At 40.8% G+C, this 22,726-nt stretch overlaps 1 protein-coding gene across 5 annotated transcripts in view; it reads right to left on the bottom strand.

Annotated features, from left to right (window-relative positions):
* Positions 1-772: 772 nt before the first annotated feature.
* The window catches only part of macrod2 (mono-ADP ribosylhydrolase 2), a 724,457-nt gene continuing 702,503 nt past the window's right edge, over positions 773-22,726 (bottom strand). For 2 of the 5 annotated variants that reach the window (XM_057848773.1, XM_057848772.1), the window contains 3 exons: positions 12,203-12,238; positions 6,844-6,915; positions 773-2,634 (listed from right to left, as the gene is read on the bottom strand). In XM_057848773.1, coding sequence (XP_057704756.1) covers positions 2,612-2,634; positions 6,844-6,915; positions 12,203-12,238 — 131 coding nt within the window. In that variant the 3' untranslated portion in view covers positions 773-2,611. The remainder of the gene's footprint in view (positions 2,635-6,843; positions 6,916-12,202; positions 12,239-22,726) is intronic. The other 3 variants (XM_057848771.1, XM_057848770.1, XM_057848769.1) reach the window with 3 other exon arrangements.

Here is a 22,726-nt window from a genome sequence, read left to right on the forward strand (position 1 = left end):
GCGGTCTCAAAAAAACATAAGTGATAAGTCGCAGGCATAAGCGGATTTTAAGGGGGAGCCAAGGGGGCCAGGCCCCCCCTGGTGGCCGAAAAGTGTCATTGCATGTAATTGACTTTCCTTTATATATATATATAACGTTGAAAAGCAATAAAACTGCAACGGAAATGAATTAAATGAACAGAAAAACATTTTTATAATGGGTCGAAAGTATTTTTCGAGCACCTTAGACAGTAAATTGCTTTGCATATAATTAAAAAAAATATATATATATATAATAGAGAAACATATTTTTAAAAATGATTTTTTTTTTTTAATTAAAACATTTTTTTTTGATTGAAGCAACTTTTGGGGGGATTGAATGATTTAGATAAAAATGTCCTAATTATAATATGGCCCAAACACAAAAAGGATTGCTTCAATCAAAGAAAACTTTTTCAATGAAAAATATCGTGTTCATATGCAAATTTTTCAATCTCAAATATTTTTTCGCATTCAAAAACTTTTTTTCCATGATTGACATTTTTCCTTTTTTTTAATTGAAGGGAATTTTCTTTTTGAAAATCGATATTTTTTGAATTAACTTATTTTTTGATTGAATAATGAGAAAAACGTCCTAGCCAAAATTACTTCAATCAAAAAGTTGCTTCAATCAAAAAATTAAAAAAAATAAAATTAAATCAAAGAAAAATAGCTTTCACGTGCATTTTTTTGAGTTTCAAATTTATTTTTGCATTCAAACACATTCTTTTTTTTTTTTTTTGATTGAAGCGACTTTTTTTTGGGTTGAAAATATATATTTTGATTGAAGCAACTTTTTTTTGGATTGAATAATAAAGACACAAATCTACTTCCATATGGCTCCGCCCAGGGGACACAATTTTTGACTGGCGAACTACATTGGCACGATACCGGCGGGCGTACCAAATTCAATGGATGACGACGAAAAGCATTGCCTAAGCAGCCTGATTTAGAATTCCCTTCAAGAATGATGGGGAACAAAAAAAAAACGCTAATTGTCAACTTATTATTTTAAATATTCTTGTAAGTTAATTTTATTGCTGACACTGCGTTTTGGGGTCAACAACATGTTGTGCACCCCCCGCCCCAAAGGTCAAACTCCACCTATGGACGCAGGCCTTACCAAATGATGTTATAAGTGACTTATAGCCCATAAAATAAGGTATATTTTGTTTCAGTGCCACCCACCTTGTTGGACACTCCATCACTGCTTCAACCTGCCAACATCGCAGGTGGCAAAGTGGCAAGCACGCAGCCACAAACTCTGAAGCTTCTTTCTTCCTCAATGCTTTCTTCCTCATACGCCAACCTTGTTGATGTCGAACGCATCCACCGGAGGCACTGGCACAGTATAAAACTTGCTTTTCTCTGTGGGTTTCTGAGGTGAGAAGGTCTGTCACGCATCTCTGTCTCAATTTAATTCAGGGGGACGCCTGAGAGGTAGTATGCAGGAGATCACAGGACGCACTAATTATTCCTGTCTACCCTGAGACGGCCGACTGATTGCTCTGTTACAGCGGCTCGCGTATAATGTATGAGCTGAGGTAATGTTAACGGTAGCCGATGCAATCAGAATTAAATAAAACATGAGATCTTGTCATCAGGCAAAATTAGACGTGTGGCATTCAAAAGCGAGACACGGCTCTCATTTCAATCTTTATTAGTTCTTTCAGTTATATTTTCGTAAAGCAAACATCAAAGTATGAAGGCATCGTTTCGTAAAACTCAAACGCGTTTGCTCTTCAGTGTGGCAACACTGCAAGTGAGCCATAAGGAACATTGAACTAAAAATCCTTTGAATCAACTCAACAATCAACAGGTGCTAGTCATTTTGTGACTTACATGATGAAATTAAATCTGAAAACAGAACTTTGAAATAATACTTGAACCATCTCTTTAATTACATGATAGCGATTGCATGATTGATGTGAAATAAGGCAGTCTTCCACAATATTAGACAATCTGAAAAGGAGACAAGCAGAAATGACTCACTTTTGTAGAAGTAATTTGCTGGCATGCACACGGAATGGTGAAGAAAAGGCAAAGGGAGAGCGCAAGTCTATTTGTTAAGAGACAATCATAATTTTTTGATACGTGGGTGTTAAGAAAAATAAGTTTAGGAGAGCATTTCCAAGAAAGTTAAAGAAAAAAACAACCTTGAATCAAAGTAGCTTGAACTGAAGCATTGTGTTAGGACTATAAAGGGAGCTATTTAACCTGTTTGAACAAAACCTCACATGTGTGAACCCGGCATGGACAGCCAGCATGTTTGCACCTTGCACAAAGAGACTCGCTTCATTTCATCACATTCAGCTCGCACCATGGCAATGTTATGACGCAGTGAGGTATGGCTCATCTTTTCTTGTTGATATGTTCAAGTTCCTCCGGAAGCTTTCATATACACACATTAAGTCTAAGGGTTGTATTAACAAATAAGAAAAAGGGCAAAACGAAGCTGGAAATGTGAACAACTGGATGTCCTGAACCTGTGACAGAACCCAACCCGCAATTGGGTTTGTCTAATTCGCTTGTGAATGGTCTTCACTCAGTTTGCTGGCTGTCAGATGAGGTCGATTGTCCTTCCCTCTGGCGGTCATTCTTTCTTCTCGGCAACGTCTACACAGGAAATAAAGTTATTTTCTGAATTATTATAGTGGCGGACTTTCATTTCGGCTTCCAAAATTCATTTAAACGTACAATAGTGTTGTGTGCAACTGTGTTTCCTTTTTGTTATTCAAACTTGCAGACATGAGGTCTGACTATCTTGGTCAAATCTACCCAGAGAAACATTCATTAAAAGTTGGAGATGTTCAGAGACTGACTCAAAATATTTTAAGACCTGTTTGTTTTTGTCCTTTTCCCCAAAAATAATGTTATACTACGTTTTTGATTTAAGCCCAACTAAGTGTTCACAGTCATTGCCAAAATTTTTTTTCATGCTGGAACGGGATAATCTTCATTTACATCAGTGGTCCCCAACCCTTTTTTGCACCACGGACCGATGTGACGTGGGCCTTTTTTTCATGGACCGGCAATGTGTGGCAAAAATTACAATAAATATAAAGTAACATTGCAGGGCTAAAAACGAACATTAAGTGCAGGAAAAATGCAACTCACTAGACGCTGAATCAACCTTTTTTTTAACAGCGACCTTTCTTAAAACTAATCAACAAATATCCTTGGTCTCAAGCATAATATACCGTAATTTCCCGAATATAAGGCGCACCCGTGTATATTGCGCACCCCAAATTTACTTGTAAAATCTAGGAAAAATTAGTGTACCCGTTTATAACGCGCACCCTAATTTTAGCACCAATAAATAAAAGAATACAAGAAAACAGAGCTCGTGTACAGATACAGAAATGTCATTTTACAGACTGGTAAAACACAGCTCAAACAAAACATTATCATAAACTGACAATATTTACGGTAATTATATGATTTGACAACTTCTTCAACTTACCAGAATCTAGGAGAAAACAAAACAGATGTGACTTTTCTTTTAAAGGCTGCTGTATAACTCGTTTCATCATGATGAATAAATGTTTCTTCCATGGATTGATACGGTAAAATGAAAGTGAGAACGTAAGTCGGAAATCCGAGAGAGCTCATCGCTGTCGACACGACACTAACAATAGGAACTATTGTTATTTCGTTTGAGTTTCGCGAGATATACAGTGCCTTGCAAAAGTATTCGGCCCCCTTGAACCTTGCAACCTTTCGCCACATTTCAGGCTTCAAATATAAAGATATAAAATTTTAATTTTTTGTCAAGAATCAACAACAAGTGGGACACAATCGTGAAGTGGAACAAAATTTATTGGATAATTTCAACTTTTTTAACAAATAAAAAACTGAAAAGTGGGGCGTGCAATATTATTCGGCCCCCTTGCGTTAATACTTTGTAGAGCCACCTTTTGCTCCAATTACAGCTGCAAGTCGCTTGGGGTATGTTTCTATCATTGCACATCGAGAGACTGACATTCTTGCCCATTCTTCCTTGCAAAACAGCTCGAGCTCAGTGAGGTTGGATGGAGAGTGTTTGTGAACAGCAGTCTTCAGCTCTTTCCACAGATTCTCCATTGGATTCAGGTCTGGACTTTGACTTGGCCATTCTAACACCTGGATACATTTATTTTTGAACCATTCCATTGTAGATTTGGCTTAATGTTTTGGATCATTGTCCTGTTGGAAGATAAATCTCCGTCCCAGTCTCAGGTCTTGTGCAGATACCAACAGGTTTTCTTCCAGAATGTTCCTGTATTTGGCTGCATCCATCTTCCCGTCAATTTTAACCATCTTCCCTGTCCCTGCTGAAGAAAAGCAGGCCCAAACCATGATGCTGCCACCACCATGTTTGACAGTGGGGATGGTGTGTTCAGGGTGATGAGCTGTGTTGCTTTTACGCCAAACATAACGTTTTGCATTGTGGCCAAAAAGTTCAATTTTGGTTTCATCTGACCAGAGCACCTTCTTCCACATGTTTGGTGTGTCTCCCAGGTGGCTTGTGGCAAACTTTAAACGAGACTTTTTATGGATATCTTTGAGAAATGGCTTTCTTCTTGCCACTCTTCCATAAAGGCCAGATTTGTGCAGTGTATGACTGATTGTTGTCCTATGGACAGACTCTCCCACCTCAGCTGTAGATCTCTGCAGTTCATCCAGAGTGATCATGGGCCTCTTGGCTGCATCTCTGATCAGTTTTCTCCTTGTTTGAGAAGAAAGTTTGGAAGGACGGCCGGGTCTTGGTAGATTTGCAGTGGTTTGATGCTCCTTCCATTTCAATATTGCACAGTGCTCCTTGAGATGTTTAAAGCTTGGGAAATCTTTTTGTATCCAAATCCGGCTTGAAACTTCTCCACAACAGTATCTCGGACCTGCCTGGTGTGTTCCTTGGTTTTCATAATGCTCTCTGCACTTTAAACAGAACCCTGAGACTATCACAGAGCAGGTGCATTTATACGGAGACTTGATTACACACAGGTGGATTCTATTTATCATCATCGGTCATTTAGGACAACATTGGATCATTCAGAGATCCTCACTGAACTTCTGGAGTGAGTTTGCTGCACTGAAAGTAAAGGGGCCGAATAATATTGCACGCCCCACTTTTCAGTTTTTTATTTGTTAAAAAAGTTGAAATTATCCAATAAATGTTGTTCCACTTCACGATTGTGTCCCACTTGTTGTTGATTCTTGACAAAAAAAATACATTTCATATCTTTATGTTTGAAGCCTGAAATGTGGCGAAAGGTTGCAAGATTCAGGGGGGCCGAATACTTTTGCAAGGCACTGTAGTTGACGGACACACACAGGAAGTCTGTTTTGTTACGTTGTTATGGTCCGAGTTGCAGAGCTGCAATAAACGTTGACTCAAATGAATTTAAGAAACTAAATTATGTGCTTTATGAAAAGTGAAAAAAGCAGAATTTAACACAGACGAAATCATTCGGCCGATCAGAGTGAAGTATTACCGAAACAAAATGGTGACGTCACGTACTGTAATGGTCGGCAACGGATCGCCGCATATGTTATATTCGACACAACGTGGCCGTGTCAATAAAAAGAAAATTTATATTTTTATTATATTATTATTATATATTGTTTTTTATTATATTATATTATATTTTTATATACATATATATATATATTATATGTAATATATACTGTATATAGTTCTGTCTCCATCCATTTACCCGTTAATAATGCGCACCATGATTTTACAAGTTGATTTTGGGGGGAAAAAAAGTGCGCGTTATATTCGGGAAATTACGGTATTATTTGCAATCGTGAATAGGCATGTGCTGAGGTAATGTATGATGCTCTCAGTGCATTCGCTTTTGGTGCCTCATTTGCTAGCTATTAGCCACATACTATGCAGAATGGACTTGGTTGTAGGCTCAGCAGCTGGCCTTTTGTCTGTAAAAAAGCTGTCCAAAGACTGTGCTGCCCGCATCACAGAGCCAACAGCGGCTAACGTTACTGTTTACATTGACTGACCTGGGCTGCAAACACCCCAGTAAGGGTGGCCAACCACTAGAGTGCGACGTACACACATGTCCACTCGGATTGGTATAGATGTGTCAGGAGGCACAGGCCTGAGGCGGTTGTTAACAAATTATTATTTCTCTGCAGCCCGGTAGCAAATGCGATCCCCGGCCCGGTGGTTGGGGATCACTGATCTACATAAAAGAATAACAACTGCAGAACACATGAAGACATCCAAATTCTTATTACTACTTCATTGAAATTACACACCCCTTTATTACGGCCGAATCTCAGTGGGGGCCTGAGAATAACAGCGTGGTATTCTTATCAAGTATGATTTATTTGCATGATTATTGCCCCTACAGTCCGTCTTGTCCGCACCTTGGAATAATATGTATTGCACACTTGATTTATTGAACGTCTGATCGTGGAGTTTGCGGGCAATTTATCACACTCAATCTCTGCAGACGTGCTGACACATTTATACCAAAATATCAGGGTCATAGCTGTGGACCTGAAATGGGGTTGGGAGGAGGTGCATTTACAAATGCATTTGGCCCTGAAGGAGCACGTAAAGACTGCCTGCCTGATGTCTTTGCCTGCGAAGACTAAGAGATGGAGACAGATGGGGAGGAGAGCACGAGCTCTGCGGGGGAGACAGCTCGGAGACGAGGAGGGTTGACGCCGTGTCGCGCTCGGCTGCGCGGCGTGGGTCGGCAGATTTGGCTAAATAATTCCGAAGGAACCTTAGGTTGGAGTGAATTTTAATTTAGCAGCTGTGCTCTCCTTTTGTAGTCTTTTGAATACATTCGAATCTATCTGCCATGCTTTCCTTACCTTTGGACCTAATGCCGTCAGTCAGAATGGGTTGAGTTTCCTCTGCACTCTCAACATGATCTTTTATCCCTTCTAAAGTGCAAAGAGAAGAAGAGAACAGAGGCACAAATGTAGCACACACTTGAAAGACGAGAATATATTGTCTTCACAATAGTCATGTTCATTTGTTACTCAGCAGAATAGTGCAAAATAACACATCAGAGGTAAAGAAAAAGGTCTAGACACTTCTTCAGACGACAGATTTTTGTGATGTATAAATAAAACAAAAACACCTTTAGTGTTACCTCTAACTTACGTACCTTCACAGCAAGAAGAAACTTTAGAAGACTGCAAGTAAAACAACTGAAATAATGTGGTTGCACAGGTGTGCACACCCTCGTATTCTTAGAATTCCCCCACAACTCCTGTTAAATGCGAGTTGGCACAATTCTACCACCATTTACCACGAAAACCCAAAGTTCAAATATTTATACAGTGGGGCAAATAAGTATTTAGTCAACCACTAATTGTGCAAGTTCTCCCACTTGAAAACATTAGAGAGGCCTATAATTGTCAACATTGGTAAACCTCAACCATGAGAGACAGAATGTGGAAAACCCCCCAGAAAAGCACATTGTTTGATTTTTAAAGAATGTATTTGCAAATCATGGTAGAAAATAAGTATTTGGTAAATACCAAAAGTTCATCTCAATACTTTGTTATGTACCCTTTGTTGGCAATAACGGAGGCCAAATGTTTTGTTTAACTCTTCACAAGCTTTTCACACACTGTTGCTGGTATTTTGGCCCATTCCTCGATGCAGATCTCCTCTAAAGCAGTGATGTTTTGGAGCTTTCGATGGGCAACACGGACTTTCAACTCCCTCTTCATCTTGTGGCGTCAAAATGATAACAAGAACGGGGAGCAAAAATCCCAGAACCACACGGATGGACCTAGTGAATGACCTACAGAGAGCTGGGACCACAGTAACAAAGGCTACTATCAGTAACACAATGCGCCGCCAGGGACTCAAATCCTGCACTGCCAAATGTGTTACGGTCAGATGAAACCAAAATAGAACTTTTTGGTAGAAACACAGGTTCTCTTGTTTGGAGGAAAAAGAATACTGAATTGCACCATACCCACTGTGAAACATAGGTGTGGAAACATGCTTTGGGGCTGTTTTACTGCAAAGGGACCAGGACGACTGATCTGTGTAAAGGAAAGAATGAATGGGGCCATGTATCGAGAGATTAAAGTGAAAATCTCCTTCCATCAGCAAGGGCATTGAAGATGAGACGTGGCTGGGTCTTTCAGCATGACAATGATCCCAAACACACAGCCAGGGCAACAAAGGAGTGGCTTCGTAAGAAACATTTCAAGGTCCTGGAGAGGCCTAACCAGTTTACAGGTCTCAACCCCATGGAAAATCTGCGGATGGAGTTGAGAATCTGTGTTGCCCAACGACAGCCCCAAAACATCACTGCTCTAGAGGAGATCTGCATGGAGAAATGGGCCAAAATACCAGCAACAGTGTGTGAAAGGCTTGCGAAGAGTACAGAAAACATTTGGCCTCCGTCATTGCCAACTAAGGGTACATAACAAAGTACTGAGATGAACTTTTGGTATTGACCAAATACTTATTTTCCACCATTATTTGCAAATAAATTCTTTAAAAATCAAACAATGTGATTTCCTGTTTTTTTTTCCCCACATTCTGTCTCTCATGGTTGAGGTTTAACCATGTTGATAATTACAGGCCTCTCTAATATTTTCAAGTGGGAGAACTTGCACAATTAGTGGTTGACTAAATACTTATTTGCCCCACTGTATATTTTTGCTCTCAAGCCTGAAGGTTTTGTGCTAATACTGACGGATATTTGGAACCGTTCACAGTTTCCTCCACCTTGACTAAGTGACTTGCTCTAGTTCTAGCAGGAAAACAAAACAGCTTGAAGCTTTATTCTTCCACCACAACAATTTACTTCTAGGTAAAGTGTTATTTTAGGGGTGCTTTTGTGTGTTCGATCGCTGCTCGTTCCTCACAGTCCAAATGAATTGGACGTCTGTAAATGCTCATGTTTCAGTGCCATTTTCACTGAGCGGGCCGAATGAGCGAACGCTGGACAGCTTGCACCATCAATGGCAGGCAATAGGTTTTCAGAGGGTATGCAAACTTAGCATCCTATTTTTTTAAATTAGGGTGTGTAATAGAAGTTTCAAATAAAATAACAGGCAAAGGTCCATAACCAGCTATGTTGTTTGGTCTGGAGACAGAGCCACTGAGCAAAAGACAGGAGGCAGCTCTGCAGGTGGCAGAGATGAAGATGCTCTTTGGAGTGACCAGGATGGATAGGAATGAGCATATCAGAGGGACAGCACATGTTAGAGGATTTAGAGAGAAAGTCAGAGAGGCCAGACTGAGATGGTTTGGGCATGTCCAGCGGGGAGAGATAGTGAGTATATTGGCAAAAGGATGCTGAATTTCTATATGGCAGCCAGTAGGGCTAGAGGACGATCAAAGAAGAAGTTTATGGATGTTGTTAAAGAGGACATGAAGGTAGGTGGTGTGAGAGCAGAGGATGCAGAGGACAGGATTATATGGAGCCAACTGATTCGCTGTGGCACCCCCTGAAGGGAAAAGTCGAAAGGAAAAGAAGGTCGTATATGTAATTGGTCAGACTAATGGTGGGAAGTGTTTTTAAATGATTTATCATAGGGGGCGTTGACATGACAACGGCAACGGGGGTGACGATGCAAAAACTTTCCTGGAGTGCCCCATTAAATTACATTACATAAATACATCAACGGCATTTTGGGGGGCTGAAAATGCATAAATTTGAAAACGCTTTCCCGAGTGGAAATCTTGAAAACGTTCGCCCCTGTCGTCGTCGTCTAAACCATGAGCGTCAAACCGGTCTTCAAAGGGCCGCACTGGGTGCTGGATTTCATTCCAACCAAACGAGAAACCTTTTCACAAATCTGGTGGCTTACAAGTGTAATCAGTTGATTGCAGCCAGGTGCTGCTTGTTTTAGCAGAAACTTCACTGATTAAACTCTCTTTGCTTGATTGATAGGAGCACAAACCAACACCCACAGCGGCCCTTTGTGGAATCTTTTTGACACCCCTTGTCTAAACAATTAACAACACAATAGTAAATTTTGGGTAACAATCGACTTCCGTACTCCGGAACAGTAGGTGGTGACAATGCTCCAATAATATTTGTCAGCGAAGGGGATGGAGATACTGATGACGTCAGTGCACGCGGACGGTCCGACAGTGTATGAAAACATGTCTTCAAGTAGCAACCTTGTACACGGCCTAACTGCATTCAACATTATTCAAGAATCTAGTCAACTATTCTAAGTCATTTATTACTCTGCCTGATGGGCTTTGCCATGTTGTTATTTGACCAGGACAAAAGAGGAAACAGCAGAAGGGAACCAAGGGTTACATGCAAGAATAAAGGTTTGGTGGTGCTGCCACCTACACATTGGGAATGCATAATACATTAGCAAATTAGAGGTATCATGCACTTTTGCGCTTCTGTGTGCACCAAGTTTTCCCCACAGATAATGGTCATGCAAACGCGGAATCAAAATAACGGCAAAACGTCAGTTTTACCTTATTGTGCAAGATTTTTGTCATGTAAACTGGCCTTAGTCCAGGGGTTAATTTGTGCCGGATCCTGCCGAAAAAAGATCTGGTACCTCCCTGTGTTCCGGGACTTATTTGGACAGATCCGGCACCTCTGGTGTATTGAAAATAATAATAATATGTGGACCGGCAATTTCCGTAGCTCGTTCGTCGTCGCTCCTACTTCCGGCTCTTCCTTCGGGGAGGTGGTGTAGTGTATAAAAACACAGAGACGCCTTAGATGGCTGTTGCATGGAGACTTTTATTAGCTAAACAAAAACCAGCGGGGGTCAGCCGGTTAACACCACGCTCCCGCCCAACTCTCCTTTTCACTCTCTCTCTCGCTCCCCCTACGTTCGCCCACTTCTTCTACGCTAAATTAGGAATGCTGGCCACACTGAAACGGGACAGCGGCCCCTTGGGGATGCCGGTAACAATGTTGTTTATAAAAATTTAACGTTATTTGAATGAGTCGGAGATTTGTTGATGCACTGAAAAGCTGGACCAACATATCACAAGTCTGACATTAAAAAAAAACATACCAACTTAGAAAATTTGCGGCATCTGGTAAGCAAGCAGCCAGGATCAAACGGTATTTCAGCATGTCAAAAATGTTACTGTCCTTTTTCAAAGAGAAGGAAGATGGTTCAAAACGAGTCCGAAAAGCAAGCTAGCCATGTATTAATCATCTAGCCATGTTATATCGTGATTAATACAAGGCAACTGACCAATCAGTTTCCTCAAACCCACCCGTTATTATAATAAATAATAATAATGGGAGATTTCTGTTATTTATTGTAATCTCAGATTTTTTTTCATTTTTTTTTTTTTATGTTTTACAAGTTAGACCTGTTGAGAAACTAATTGCCAACTGTGTACTGTAAGTCCCACCAGTGGTTATATGGGCAATTGCCCGTGCTGTGCAGAGTATAGCCTAAATAATTGTAAATTGTTGTTATTATATTTATGCCATGGATATTATCTGAAATTGAGGCTTGTAAGTCAGAACAACATGGCAAGTGGGCATTTGTGTGTTGTTTTCAGCACCGTTTTCTGCGTATTTTCCAGGACCTGTGCCTGTCTCGTCATCCCTGCGCTGTCATATGTACTTTGCGTTCCAGCACCTTTTGATTTACAAATTAAACACTGCCTTAGTCCCATTTTTTACATCACCAAAGCCTGTCATTTTTTACATCCACTGCATGTACTCTACATGCACACGGTGCACACTATGCATCACAGTACTGTATGTATGTGATACGACTGTATCAGAAGCAGTTCATTTTTATATAAAAAGTTCAAATCATTTGCAATATTCTATTAGCTTGCCCAAGAGAGCTAAAGACATGTTACCAATTGATATTCAACTATCCTGCCGCCAAAAGAAAACACAACAATGCACATTCAACTTATGGGTTCTACAATGCAATATGAACACAGCTCATTTCTACCAATGAGGGAATTAATAGTGTGTGTAATTCCAACACTGACTTCAAGGCATGTCCTCCACACTATCAAGGACTTTTAGGTAGGTGCTCAAAAGAAGTCTTTTGATTTTGCTCGTCAAAGTCTTTTCTGTTTACAATCTTTCTTGTCGCTAATATAAACTGTGATTCTGTAAGCTGCAGTGAAGCAAGAAAGGTTTAAGAGGAAAGAGTGTTGGCAGTGAATGGTGGTGGCTTTTTGCAATATATCAGTTCAACGAAAGCGGGGCAAGGATGGAGAAATAAGTGATTTGCTCACCTCCAGTGCTGGTGTCAGGTGCAGTCTCGGAAGCATCTGAAATGTGAAGCACAGATGATTCTTAGATGGTACAGTAAATGAATTGAATGTATAAACTGAAGGGAGCAGCAAAATACAGTACTGTGATATTCCATGTTTCACATCTAAACTTAATGGGCGCTCATGCCTGAAAATTCAGTGCTTTCCTTGAGTTGCACTTTAAAAAAAGCCGAGGAAAACATATGCGAGAAGGGAGTGAGATGCGTGCAAAATTAATTACAAACTGCCATCCCTGTAAGGCAGCCCCCCTGCACCACACCGCCTTCCACATCCTCTATACGGCCTGTTATCTCTGTAGTCACACAACTCCTTCCTTCTTCCTCACTCCCTGAGCAAACCTCGCCGCTTCCCCCTTTTGCAACAACAATCAGGCAAACAAAGCACACCATAAAAATACCGGCTCTCCCCCGGCGGCCCGGCGGCGGCCCAGCAGCAGCGTGAAATACAACCGCTTGGCTGTGAAAGAATAGCTAGTATTAAAAGCATTCTGCAGCCGCCAGGGAAGGTCAAATCCTCACCAGAAACACAAGGAATGATGCTGGTAACTAGGCTGCAACTTGGCTAAATGACCTCGGATGACAGTGGCATAGGACGTATGAGTTTGTTGTAAACAATCAGAAAATGAAATGGTTTTTTTTTCTATCACATCATTCGTTGTAGCGTTAGTTTCAAGTCATCACCTGCTGCATTGTCGGCTTGTGGAAGGGGCATCACTTTTTGACATTCACCTTTGTATATAACCTTCATCTTTCCTATTCTAGCTATCTTGTGCTTATTCAGAAATAGTTTCCCCAAAAACAGAACAGAGTTTTATCTGATGCAACTATCTGAAGCAAAGTTTCTAATCCCTGTTAGTCTAACAGTAGGAAGGATGAAGCAACAACAGTCTCAGACTTGTGTGTGCGCGGAGGATTCCTCTCCTCGGCACAGACTTGCCCTGAGGGGATATAAGCATCTACAAACCAAGTTAAGTGCTGAGGTTTTAGGAATGAAGCATCAATTCTTAAAAGAGGTTAGATAAGGTAAAAATTATAATAAGTTTCAGAGCAAGCATTGGTGACAAAGCTTTTAGCACACTGTGAAGCCAAAAATACTGTATTAAAAAAAAAATAGAATTAGAAAGATTACTTTGTTTCATTAGAGAGGATTTACTGCAAAATGCATCAAAACTTGTTGTAAAAACATATGTTAAAATGTTCATGCATGATTGAGAATCAACCAAACCGTATCAATAATCATAAATTATTTTTGCGTTAGGTATAAATATTTTCATCAATTCTACATATTGAAACTCCACTAGCCAGATGCTGACATTGAAGCTGACAGTGAAATGTGGATATTGTGACATGTGGGAAGAGAGCTTCTGTCAAGTCTGCCTTATTAGCCAGGCTAGCATAGCAACATAGCGGCAGCATAGTGTGTAGCAGCAGGAGCTCACTTACGCACTTGGCCTCGTTTGAGATGCTGCTTTAGCGCTTTGTTTCAGCAGACAATAGTGCTGCAAAAGAATCCAATCCACTGCCAATTAGTGATTGAAGAAAAGGAAAAATCTCACAATTTGAATGCGGTCCTACGAAGATGGATTTTCCAAGGCAACATTAGTCTGATTCACAGTATAATTTCACTCCCATGTGTGCTAGCAGTAGTGAGGCCATCATTTAGGGAAGTGTGTGTCTGCATTGTGGTAAACACATAAACAAGGTAGGGGGTTGGGAGAGAAAAACATTCCTCTGTCAAGGTTCTAGTGAAGGAGAAGCTCACTCCACTGAGGGCGGATAACGAAAAAGAGTAGAAAAACAGTAGACAGAATTGACTCCCTCAGCAGGAAACAAGATCGCTTACACTTGCGGTTCCAAACACTTGGACCATGGACCCCGAGGGGCACTTGAAAGTGTCTCGCTTTTTCCTTTTTGGTATGTAAATTACCAGTGTGCGTAGTGAAAATTTTTGGAGTTAATCCGCGGCTCTGCTGACAGACATGAACACAAACAAACTCCACAAAGATGAGTGACTTGAGCGGGAAAAATTAGATGCTCATTGAAAACATCCACAATAGAAAAATCAATCAGTAGCTCAAGTGTGTGGTATTTGCTTACATAAGACAAAAGCCAGGAAGGAATAGCTGGATGCAACTCATCCTCATATAGAGACAGGCAAACAATTACTCCCATTTATTCTAGCGAAAAGCATTGAGAAGGTAACAACTGGGGGCAATTGGTTCTTGATTAGCCCTGGGATAACGAGCTACAGTTGTTGTGGTGAACCCCTGCTTTCAACATAGACTAAATAAGCTATGCATATGTTACTTATTCAGAAGCCGATGAAGAACCAAATAACTTTTTCCCCCTCAAGATGTATTATCCAAAAGGGTGCTAAGATACTAGGCAGAGCAGTCTATGAATCAGACCATCAGCCAGTGAGGTTGAGTACATATGACCATTGTTAGAACAAGGCAAGGCTCCACTCCATGCAGAAAAAAATAAAACCGAAGCTGTTGCAAGATTTTCATGTCAGTTGCAACTGAATCCAGCCTAAAAGACAATCTTAAAAACAAAGTCACAAGGTAAGTACTAGTCCTTTAAAAAAATTAGCATATTGTGATAAAGTTCATTATTTTCTGTAATGTACTGATAAACATTAGACTTTCATATATTTTAGATTCATTACACACAATTGAAGTAGTTCCAGCCTTTTATTGTTTTAGTATTGATGATTTTGGCAAAAAAAGTAAAAAAAAAACAAAAATCCCTATCCCAAAAAATTAGCATATCACAGAAAGGTACTCTACAGAAGCTACTAACCTAATCCCGGTAACACACCAGCAACGTGAACGTCGCGTCAACGATTCCGCCGCGATAACACACCAGTGACACTCGGAGTCAATTCCCATAGGACGCGTTTCACGAGCAGCGCGTCAGTGGAGCGGCTTGATCGGTTCACGCGAGGATTGCAAGATCGCGCGAGAATAGCGGGTATTTAAAGATAATAAAACAACAACCATTTGCCTTTCAGATCCCGCATATTGGTCAGCTTTCTTTTTGAAAGAAAGAACAAAAAAGAAGTCATGTGCTAAAGAGAAAAGCAATCCCAATGACAAAGATTTTAACATGTATTTTACAAATGAAATGCCTCAATGATTTTTTTTCTAATGAACATTTTTCTAAGCTTTATTGATGGTTTTTCTCAAGTTAACGCACCACGCAGAAATTAACATATTTAATTATATAGCAGGATTTGTATTATTCGTATTCATTAATTACAGGTGTTTTAGCTCATTTCAATTTATTTTATTTATATGGGCTATTATTTATTTTATTATGTATTTATGTTTTACAAATGTGATGTAGTATTCATTTATATTCTATATTTTATGTTGTATTACTTTAGTTACTATGTGAATATGAGTTCCTACTTGTTTTGTTGTGGTAGGAAGGTTTTTGTCACATTCTGCTGCTGGTTAGATTTTGTTTTCCGTTACAGAGCCGGCGGTGTGGGTGTTCCCATCATCGCACCTGCGGCTAATTCAAGCAACTCAACATTAGTATATAACGCCGGCGATCCAAGCCAACGTTGCCGAGATATTTGCTTGCTGTTCGCCATTTGACACCTGTACTTTCGAGGCTTGCTGCCCTCGCTTAGTTCAGTGTTATTTGATCCCCGTCGACCTCTTGTCACGGACTCCTTTTGTTATTCTCCCTTTTTCCGCGATCGCGTGTTTTTTAGTTGTATTAAAAACTCTTGTTACTATTCCCTCAGTTGTTGTCTGCTCTTGGGTCCAATCTTGTTTTCCGCATTCGCGGATCGTAACAGTTTTGTATTGAACACGGGGGTACTGATGCGCCGAGATTAAAAGTAGAGTTGATACTGTCCTGCCGTGTTGGTTATTATTATAGCAGAGAAGTCAGCAGTAAACCAACCACAAGAAAACTGTGACACGGTCTACCCACAGCATCAAGCGAGCTGATGGACTCAGAAAAGTAAGTTACGATTGCATATTATTTTGAAAATTGACCGGATCCACCGTATTTTTACACGAGTGACTTCCGGCCTGCCCGATCCTACCTAGTAGTATTGACGCAGGGGGGCCGCGTCTCGCGTCAAAAAACAAACTCTGCTGTTCTTTCCGCGTGCGACGTGTTGAGCGCTTCTGGGACGCGTCCAACACGTGACCGCACTGCGACTGGTGTGCATTGGCTGATTGACTTGAACGGCCTTGCTTCACTGCGTTATCACGGCGGGATCGTTGACGCGACGTTCACGTTTCTGGTGTGTTACCCCAATAACCATCTGAATCAACGAAATAACTCAAAACCCCTGCGAAAGATTCCTGAGGCGTTTAAAATCTCCCAGCCTGGTTCATTACTCAAAATCACAATCATGGGCAAGACTGCCGACCTGAGTGCTGTCCAGAAGGCTATCATTGACACCCTCAAGCAAGAGGCTAAGACACAGAAAGAAATTTCTGAGCGAATAGGCTGTTCCCAGAGTGCTGTATCAAGGCACCTCAGTGGGAAGTCTGTGGGAAGGAAAAAGTGTGGCAGGAAACGCTGCACAATCAGAAGAGGTGATCGCACTCTGAGAAAGATTGTGGAGAAGGGCCGATTCCAGACCTTAGGGGACCTGCAGAAACAGTGGACTGAGTCTGGAGTAGAAACATCCATAGCCACCGTGCACAGTCGTGTGCTGGAAATGGGCTACAGGTGCCGCATTCCCTAGGTCAAGCCACTTTTGACCCTGAAAGAGCGGCAGAAGCGCCTGACCTGGGCTACAGAGAAGCCGCACTGGACTGTTGCTCAGTAGTCCAAAGTACTTTTTTCAGATGAAAGCAAATTTTGCATGTCATTCGGAAATCAAGGTGCCAGAGTTTGGAGGAAGACTGGGGAGAAGGAAATGCCAACATGCCTGAAGTCCACTGTCAAGTACCCACAGTCAGTGATGGTCTGGGGTGCCATGTCAGCTGCTGGTGTTGGTCTACTGTGTTTTGTCAAGGGCAGGGTCAATGCAGCTAGCTATCAGGAAATTTTGCAGCACTTCATACTTCCATCTGCCGAAAAGCTTTATGGAGATGAAGATTTCATTTTTCAGCACGACCTGGCACCTGCTCACAGTGGCAAAACCACTGGTAAATGGTGTGTGCTCAATTGGCCTGCCAACTCTCCTGACCTGAACCCCATAGAGAATCTGTGGGATATTGTGAAGAGGAAGCTGAGCGACACCAGACCCAACACTGTGGATGAGCTTAAGGCCGCTATCAAACCATCCTGGGCCTACATAACACCGCACCAGTGCCACAGGCTGATTGCTTCCATGCCACGCCGCATTGAAGCAGTCATTTCTGCAAAAGGATTCCCGACCAAGTATTGAGTGCATAGCTGATATAATTACCGTATTGGCCCTGATATAAGACAGCCCTGATTATAAGTTGACCCCCTCTTTTTCAAGACTCAAGTTTGAAGAAAGACTTTTTGAACACCAAATTATTTTTTATACAGAAAATAATTACAGTACATCCGAAACAAATGATTATAACAATATATTTGAGAGAAAAAGCATGTTATGTTGCCTGATTCAAATCTTAATATCTGAACACTAAACTAAAGTGCAATCACATTCGTAAATGAATGGCTTCTGGTTTTTGAAATGTAAATAAACCAATCTATTGTGATAGAACAACAAAATCGCAATAACTGCATTAACCATCAAAGTGAAGTCTAACTGTAACTGTAGTCTTGAAACAAATCTGAATAAGGAAAAACATTGCGATAAAATAATGTAAACTGGTTAAACTAAAAAGAGTAGCTGAGATCTGTCATGACAGAACATCGCTTCAATGATATCTGGCGCCATCTAGCGTCGTGAATGGGTATAATGTCTAGACCGCGAATACAAGACGACACCCTCTTTTTCAGTGTTATTTCAATGCAAAAAACACCGTCTTATATTCGGGCCAATACGGTAATTAAAGGTTGACTTTTTTTGTATTAAAAACACTTTTTTGCATTGGTCGGATAAAATATGCTAATTATTTGAGATAGGGATTTTTTGTTTTTCTTGACTTTTTTGCCAAAATCATCAATATTAAAACAATAAAAGGCTTGAACTACTTCAGTTGTGTGTAATGAATCTAAAATATATGAAAGTCTAATGTTTATCAATACATTACAGAAAATAATGAACTTTATCACAATATTCTAATTTTTTGAGAAGGACTAGTATTGGCAGAAGCACTTACGCAGCTATGAGAGAACATTGCCTAGTGTGCCATCAGCAGGGAAAGTATGGTTGAAGATCTAAATTGCCAAGATCTGATAAACCAAAGACGACAAGCCAAACTGAACAACTTAGAAAGTGCAAAATACAGAAGCTTGTGCAAATTTATCAAGACAGCATGTCAGAAGCCAAAACCAAAATGAGTGGCTGGGTTTTCAGTGCAGATGGAGATCAATCATTCTGGTCTGAAAAATCCAACCTGGCTTACCAGATGATTGCGTAAATTTCTGGAGAAAGATCACCACAACCGAGGGTGCCATCACAGATAACAATGACACTGGAATGCAATGGGGTTTTTTTTAAGCAGAAAAGATCAAAGGATATTTGGATCGAATATGGCAAGCAAATCTTTTGCCCAGACACATTACGACAACCTCCGGAGGAACAACTCCCCGAGGCACTTGAATCACAAGTTCAAAAGAATTGAGTCTGACAGGATTGCACTTGTCTTCCATATTCTTCAGTGCCTGGTCCTACCATCATGACACCATTGGCTACTTTTCAGATGACACCACTCTGATTGCAACCAACTCTTTTATTCAAAGGAAGTAAAGGTCAAAACGTTTGCTTACATCTTTCCTTTCGAAGAACTTCTATTCATCTGGTTTCAGCAAGGCAGCTTTGGTATCAGCTGGCACAAATAAGAAACCGGTTGCTGACAATCAAGTGGACATAACCGACCACAACAGACTCCTTTCATTACCGCAGATATTTTCTTCCACTTTAAGTACCAAAAGCCCAAATGGACCAGATCACACTTGAAAATCAATTATGGACTGAATCACTTTCATTGCCGCATTTTCTTAAGCTGATTATCTGGTGAAGAGCTTAAGATTTTGCAGCTTTTATTAAGAGGATGGAAGGCCATTGCTTGCCCAACAGCACTTCATTTTGAGGGACTCAGGAAAATGCAAAGGTCAGGATCAGAGTATTTCTCATTTCTCTCAATGGCTAAAATGGAATTAAAATCCAAATACAAAGTGGGTGGCCTATAACTAACTTGGTCTTAGGCTGCCCAAGGCCATGTATATTAAACAAGCATGAAAAGCCCCTCATTAAACTTTTCATGGGCAAATAGCTCAGGGCCTGATATGCCCAAATGCACAGATAATTAAAAACATCTCCCAGCTTAAGTTAAACAAGAAACGGTGGGCCTCAACAAGTTCCAAACCAAAAGAACTAATGAGTTGGTAAATGCGGAAAGAAGCCCATTTTCATATGTTAATGTTACGTTTGTTGTGGAGGCTTGTGCAAATAGCTTAGCTGTATGATCCTGTGCTCTCAAAACAAGAGGGTGGAAAATAGCTTGTGTCCAAGGGGGGTAAACGTTTCATAGCTGGAGTTTTCTTTGCTTTCAGACAGAACACTGTCTGACAATCTGAGCCAATTAAGGAGCACTGAGCTGTGACCTGCTGGCCCAGGAGATGAAAACAAGCCTGCTTTGTAAACTCTGTGACTGCCCCTCTTTTGGCTATCCGCCTCAGAAGACAAGAGGCTTCATTGATACTTTGCCTTTCTTCTGCATAAGAAAGGTCGAGGAGTTGTGGACACTAAGTTACATTGTGCTCCCCTGCGGGTTTGGGTAACCTTGGAGCTATGATGGCACTGTTGTGGCTCCAAATTGGGTTAGGGTCCTCAGAACTGAATTAAATCACCAAAGCTTGTTCCAAGAGATAGGACCTTGTGAAAAAATAGAGAAAAACACAGATGAATGGAGAAAACACGGCGTTGACAACGTATTCTTTCAAAGATGCATGCAAAATGAACAATGAATGTTTTCCAAGATACAGAAAAGCCAGTAAATCTTCTTTACTGACCTGTTGATTACTTGCATTTGTGGCGCATACAAAATGACCACTTTGGAAGCAGACTTAACAATGGTAGATACACTTTGGTAGATATTACTAAGGCTAGGTTCATACTGAAGGTTTTAATGCACGAATCCCATTTTTTCATGTTTTTCCGACTTGAGTGAGGCATTAACTTGACAGTCTGAACGGGACAAGTCGCATAGAGGTGGACCATTTCAAATCCGATCTGGGTCACTTTCGTATGTGGTTTAAATCCGATCTGGGCCACATTTTTCCAGAATGTGGCGGCGGTCTGAACTGTCAAGTCTCACAAATCAGAATTCATGCAGCAATTACGTCAGCAAAGAGCGAGAGCGGCACGCAAGACGGAAGCGATGTAGCTGTTCATTAGCGTTAGCACCTAGCTTTAACTACGCAGGAGTTGGGCTTGACCATAGTCATAAAAAACATACAATTAAGAAAAGGATAAGCCTGATATTGCTCGGTTTCTTACTGTGCTCGCAAAATGAGCAGTATTTCAAGATTCTTTACATGGCCGAGTTGGGGCAAACACATAAGGCTTATGTGTGTGTCATGCATGCACAGTGCGTAGTTATTTGTCTTGATGCTTCTGCGCATACGGGTCAGTTTCCTCAGCGCGTGTCGGACTGCGAATTAGTGCGAAATACTTAAACGGGCTCAATGGACAAATGCAGTCTGAATGGGCAAGGCGAAAAACAAGATATGACAAAAAATCGGAACAGTGCAGTAAAACCTGCAGTATGAACCTAGCCTTAGTGACCAGCTCTGTATTAGACTTTTCCGAAATACTTATTGAGTAGCGATGTAAGTGTGTGCTTACTTCTATTATATGATATACGCATACACATCTTAATAGCTAACATTAGTGGCTAATTTCATAAAATGATCGCTACTGGGTGATAACATAAGCACCTAACATTAGAGGTCTGCTTCTGTTATAAGTCTATAACGAACATTTTCCATTCGGGTTGTGGCTATTTCAGTTCGTATTTTTTTCTTTTGCAAAGCGTTTGGAATTTGCAAATTATCTGACACTTCCCGTCCACTGTATGGCTCAATCGACAAACAGTCAGCACTGACTGCCCGCTGTCTAATGCTTCCACTACTAAGTATGAATGTTTGTGTGAATGAATGAATGAATGAATGAATGAATGAATGAATGAATGGATGAATGTGAGCCTACAAAGTGCTTTGGTCACTAAATTGGTGTAAATTAAAGTATAATACTAAATGATCGTAATTTACAATTTTTAGTCATTTGTAATCTGCAGTCCAACTAGTGTGCGAGTTGTATTGGTTTGTCGAGAGCAGAGGGAGAACATTACCAGAGTTAGACAGAGATGAGAAGCCGCAAGTGAATACCTGATTAAGTTAGGAACTAAGAGAGGTGGAGCAGATGACACAAAAATAGACACAGAAGGGGGGGATGCAAAAGAGGCCTCCCCCTGTGTGACCTACATACCTGCTGTCAGTGGCCTGCTCTTCTCTCATCACTTGCTGAATAACTTAACATAATCTTTACACTTTTACCACTGATGCTGCAGGAAGCTCAATTGTTCAATCCTGATTGTGGTCGACTATATCAATCCAGTGACTGTCTGGGTAATGCTTAATTTGACACAGGGGTAATGCAAAACTTGCACTTCATTAATAAATGACACCACAGGGATGAATGTGGAAACAGGTAATGTTTGTATGTGTGACAAGTGGCTACAGCTCAGGCCTTCATTTGCACTTAAGGGGTGATGCCTTCTCCGGACAGCTCCTGGCTTTCCAGAGGACATCATGCAATGAAGCAGTCAGTGTAATCAAAGTGCTTGTCTCGACAGCAGTATAAAGCAAGTGCTGGCAGCGTCCTGCCTATCACCATAAAGGTCAGCTATAGGGCAGCTTAATTGGCAGACCTCAAGAGAAACATGCACTAAACAGCTATGATATAAAAACCACAGACAATGAATAACTGTGGCAGCTGTCAGCAAGTGGTATGTTATCGAAGATGTGAACAATTCAATTCTTACAATTGATATGTGAAAAGCATAGAGAACACTTAAAGAGAGCCCTTTCAGATTTTGCTAAGCTCTGTCCTGTCCATTGATACTTCGGAACTAACATGATATTTTTGTTGGCACTTCCTGATGAATTATATTTTTGGGGATAAAAATTTCTGACGGCAGAAGGCAGTGCAATGTGCATTTACGGGTTACATCAACCATGCAGTATAAACTCGACAAGGATATACATTTATGAACAATTCCAATGACAGATATTTCCGTATAGTCTAAGTGCGGCTATCACCACGGCTACATTCGTTAATTCCAATGTGACTTGAGAAAGTTACCAACAGCAAGCCCCACCTCCATTTCTCCAGATATGGCATGTTTTG

Source organism: Corythoichthys intestinalis, chromosome 10 (genome assembly GCF_030265065.1).
Source record: "Corythoichthys intestinalis isolate RoL2023-P3 chromosome 10, ASM3026506v1, whole genome shotgun sequence".
Lineage (NCBI taxonomy): Eukaryota > Metazoa > Chordata > Actinopteri > Syngnathiformes > Syngnathidae > Corythoichthys > Corythoichthys intestinalis.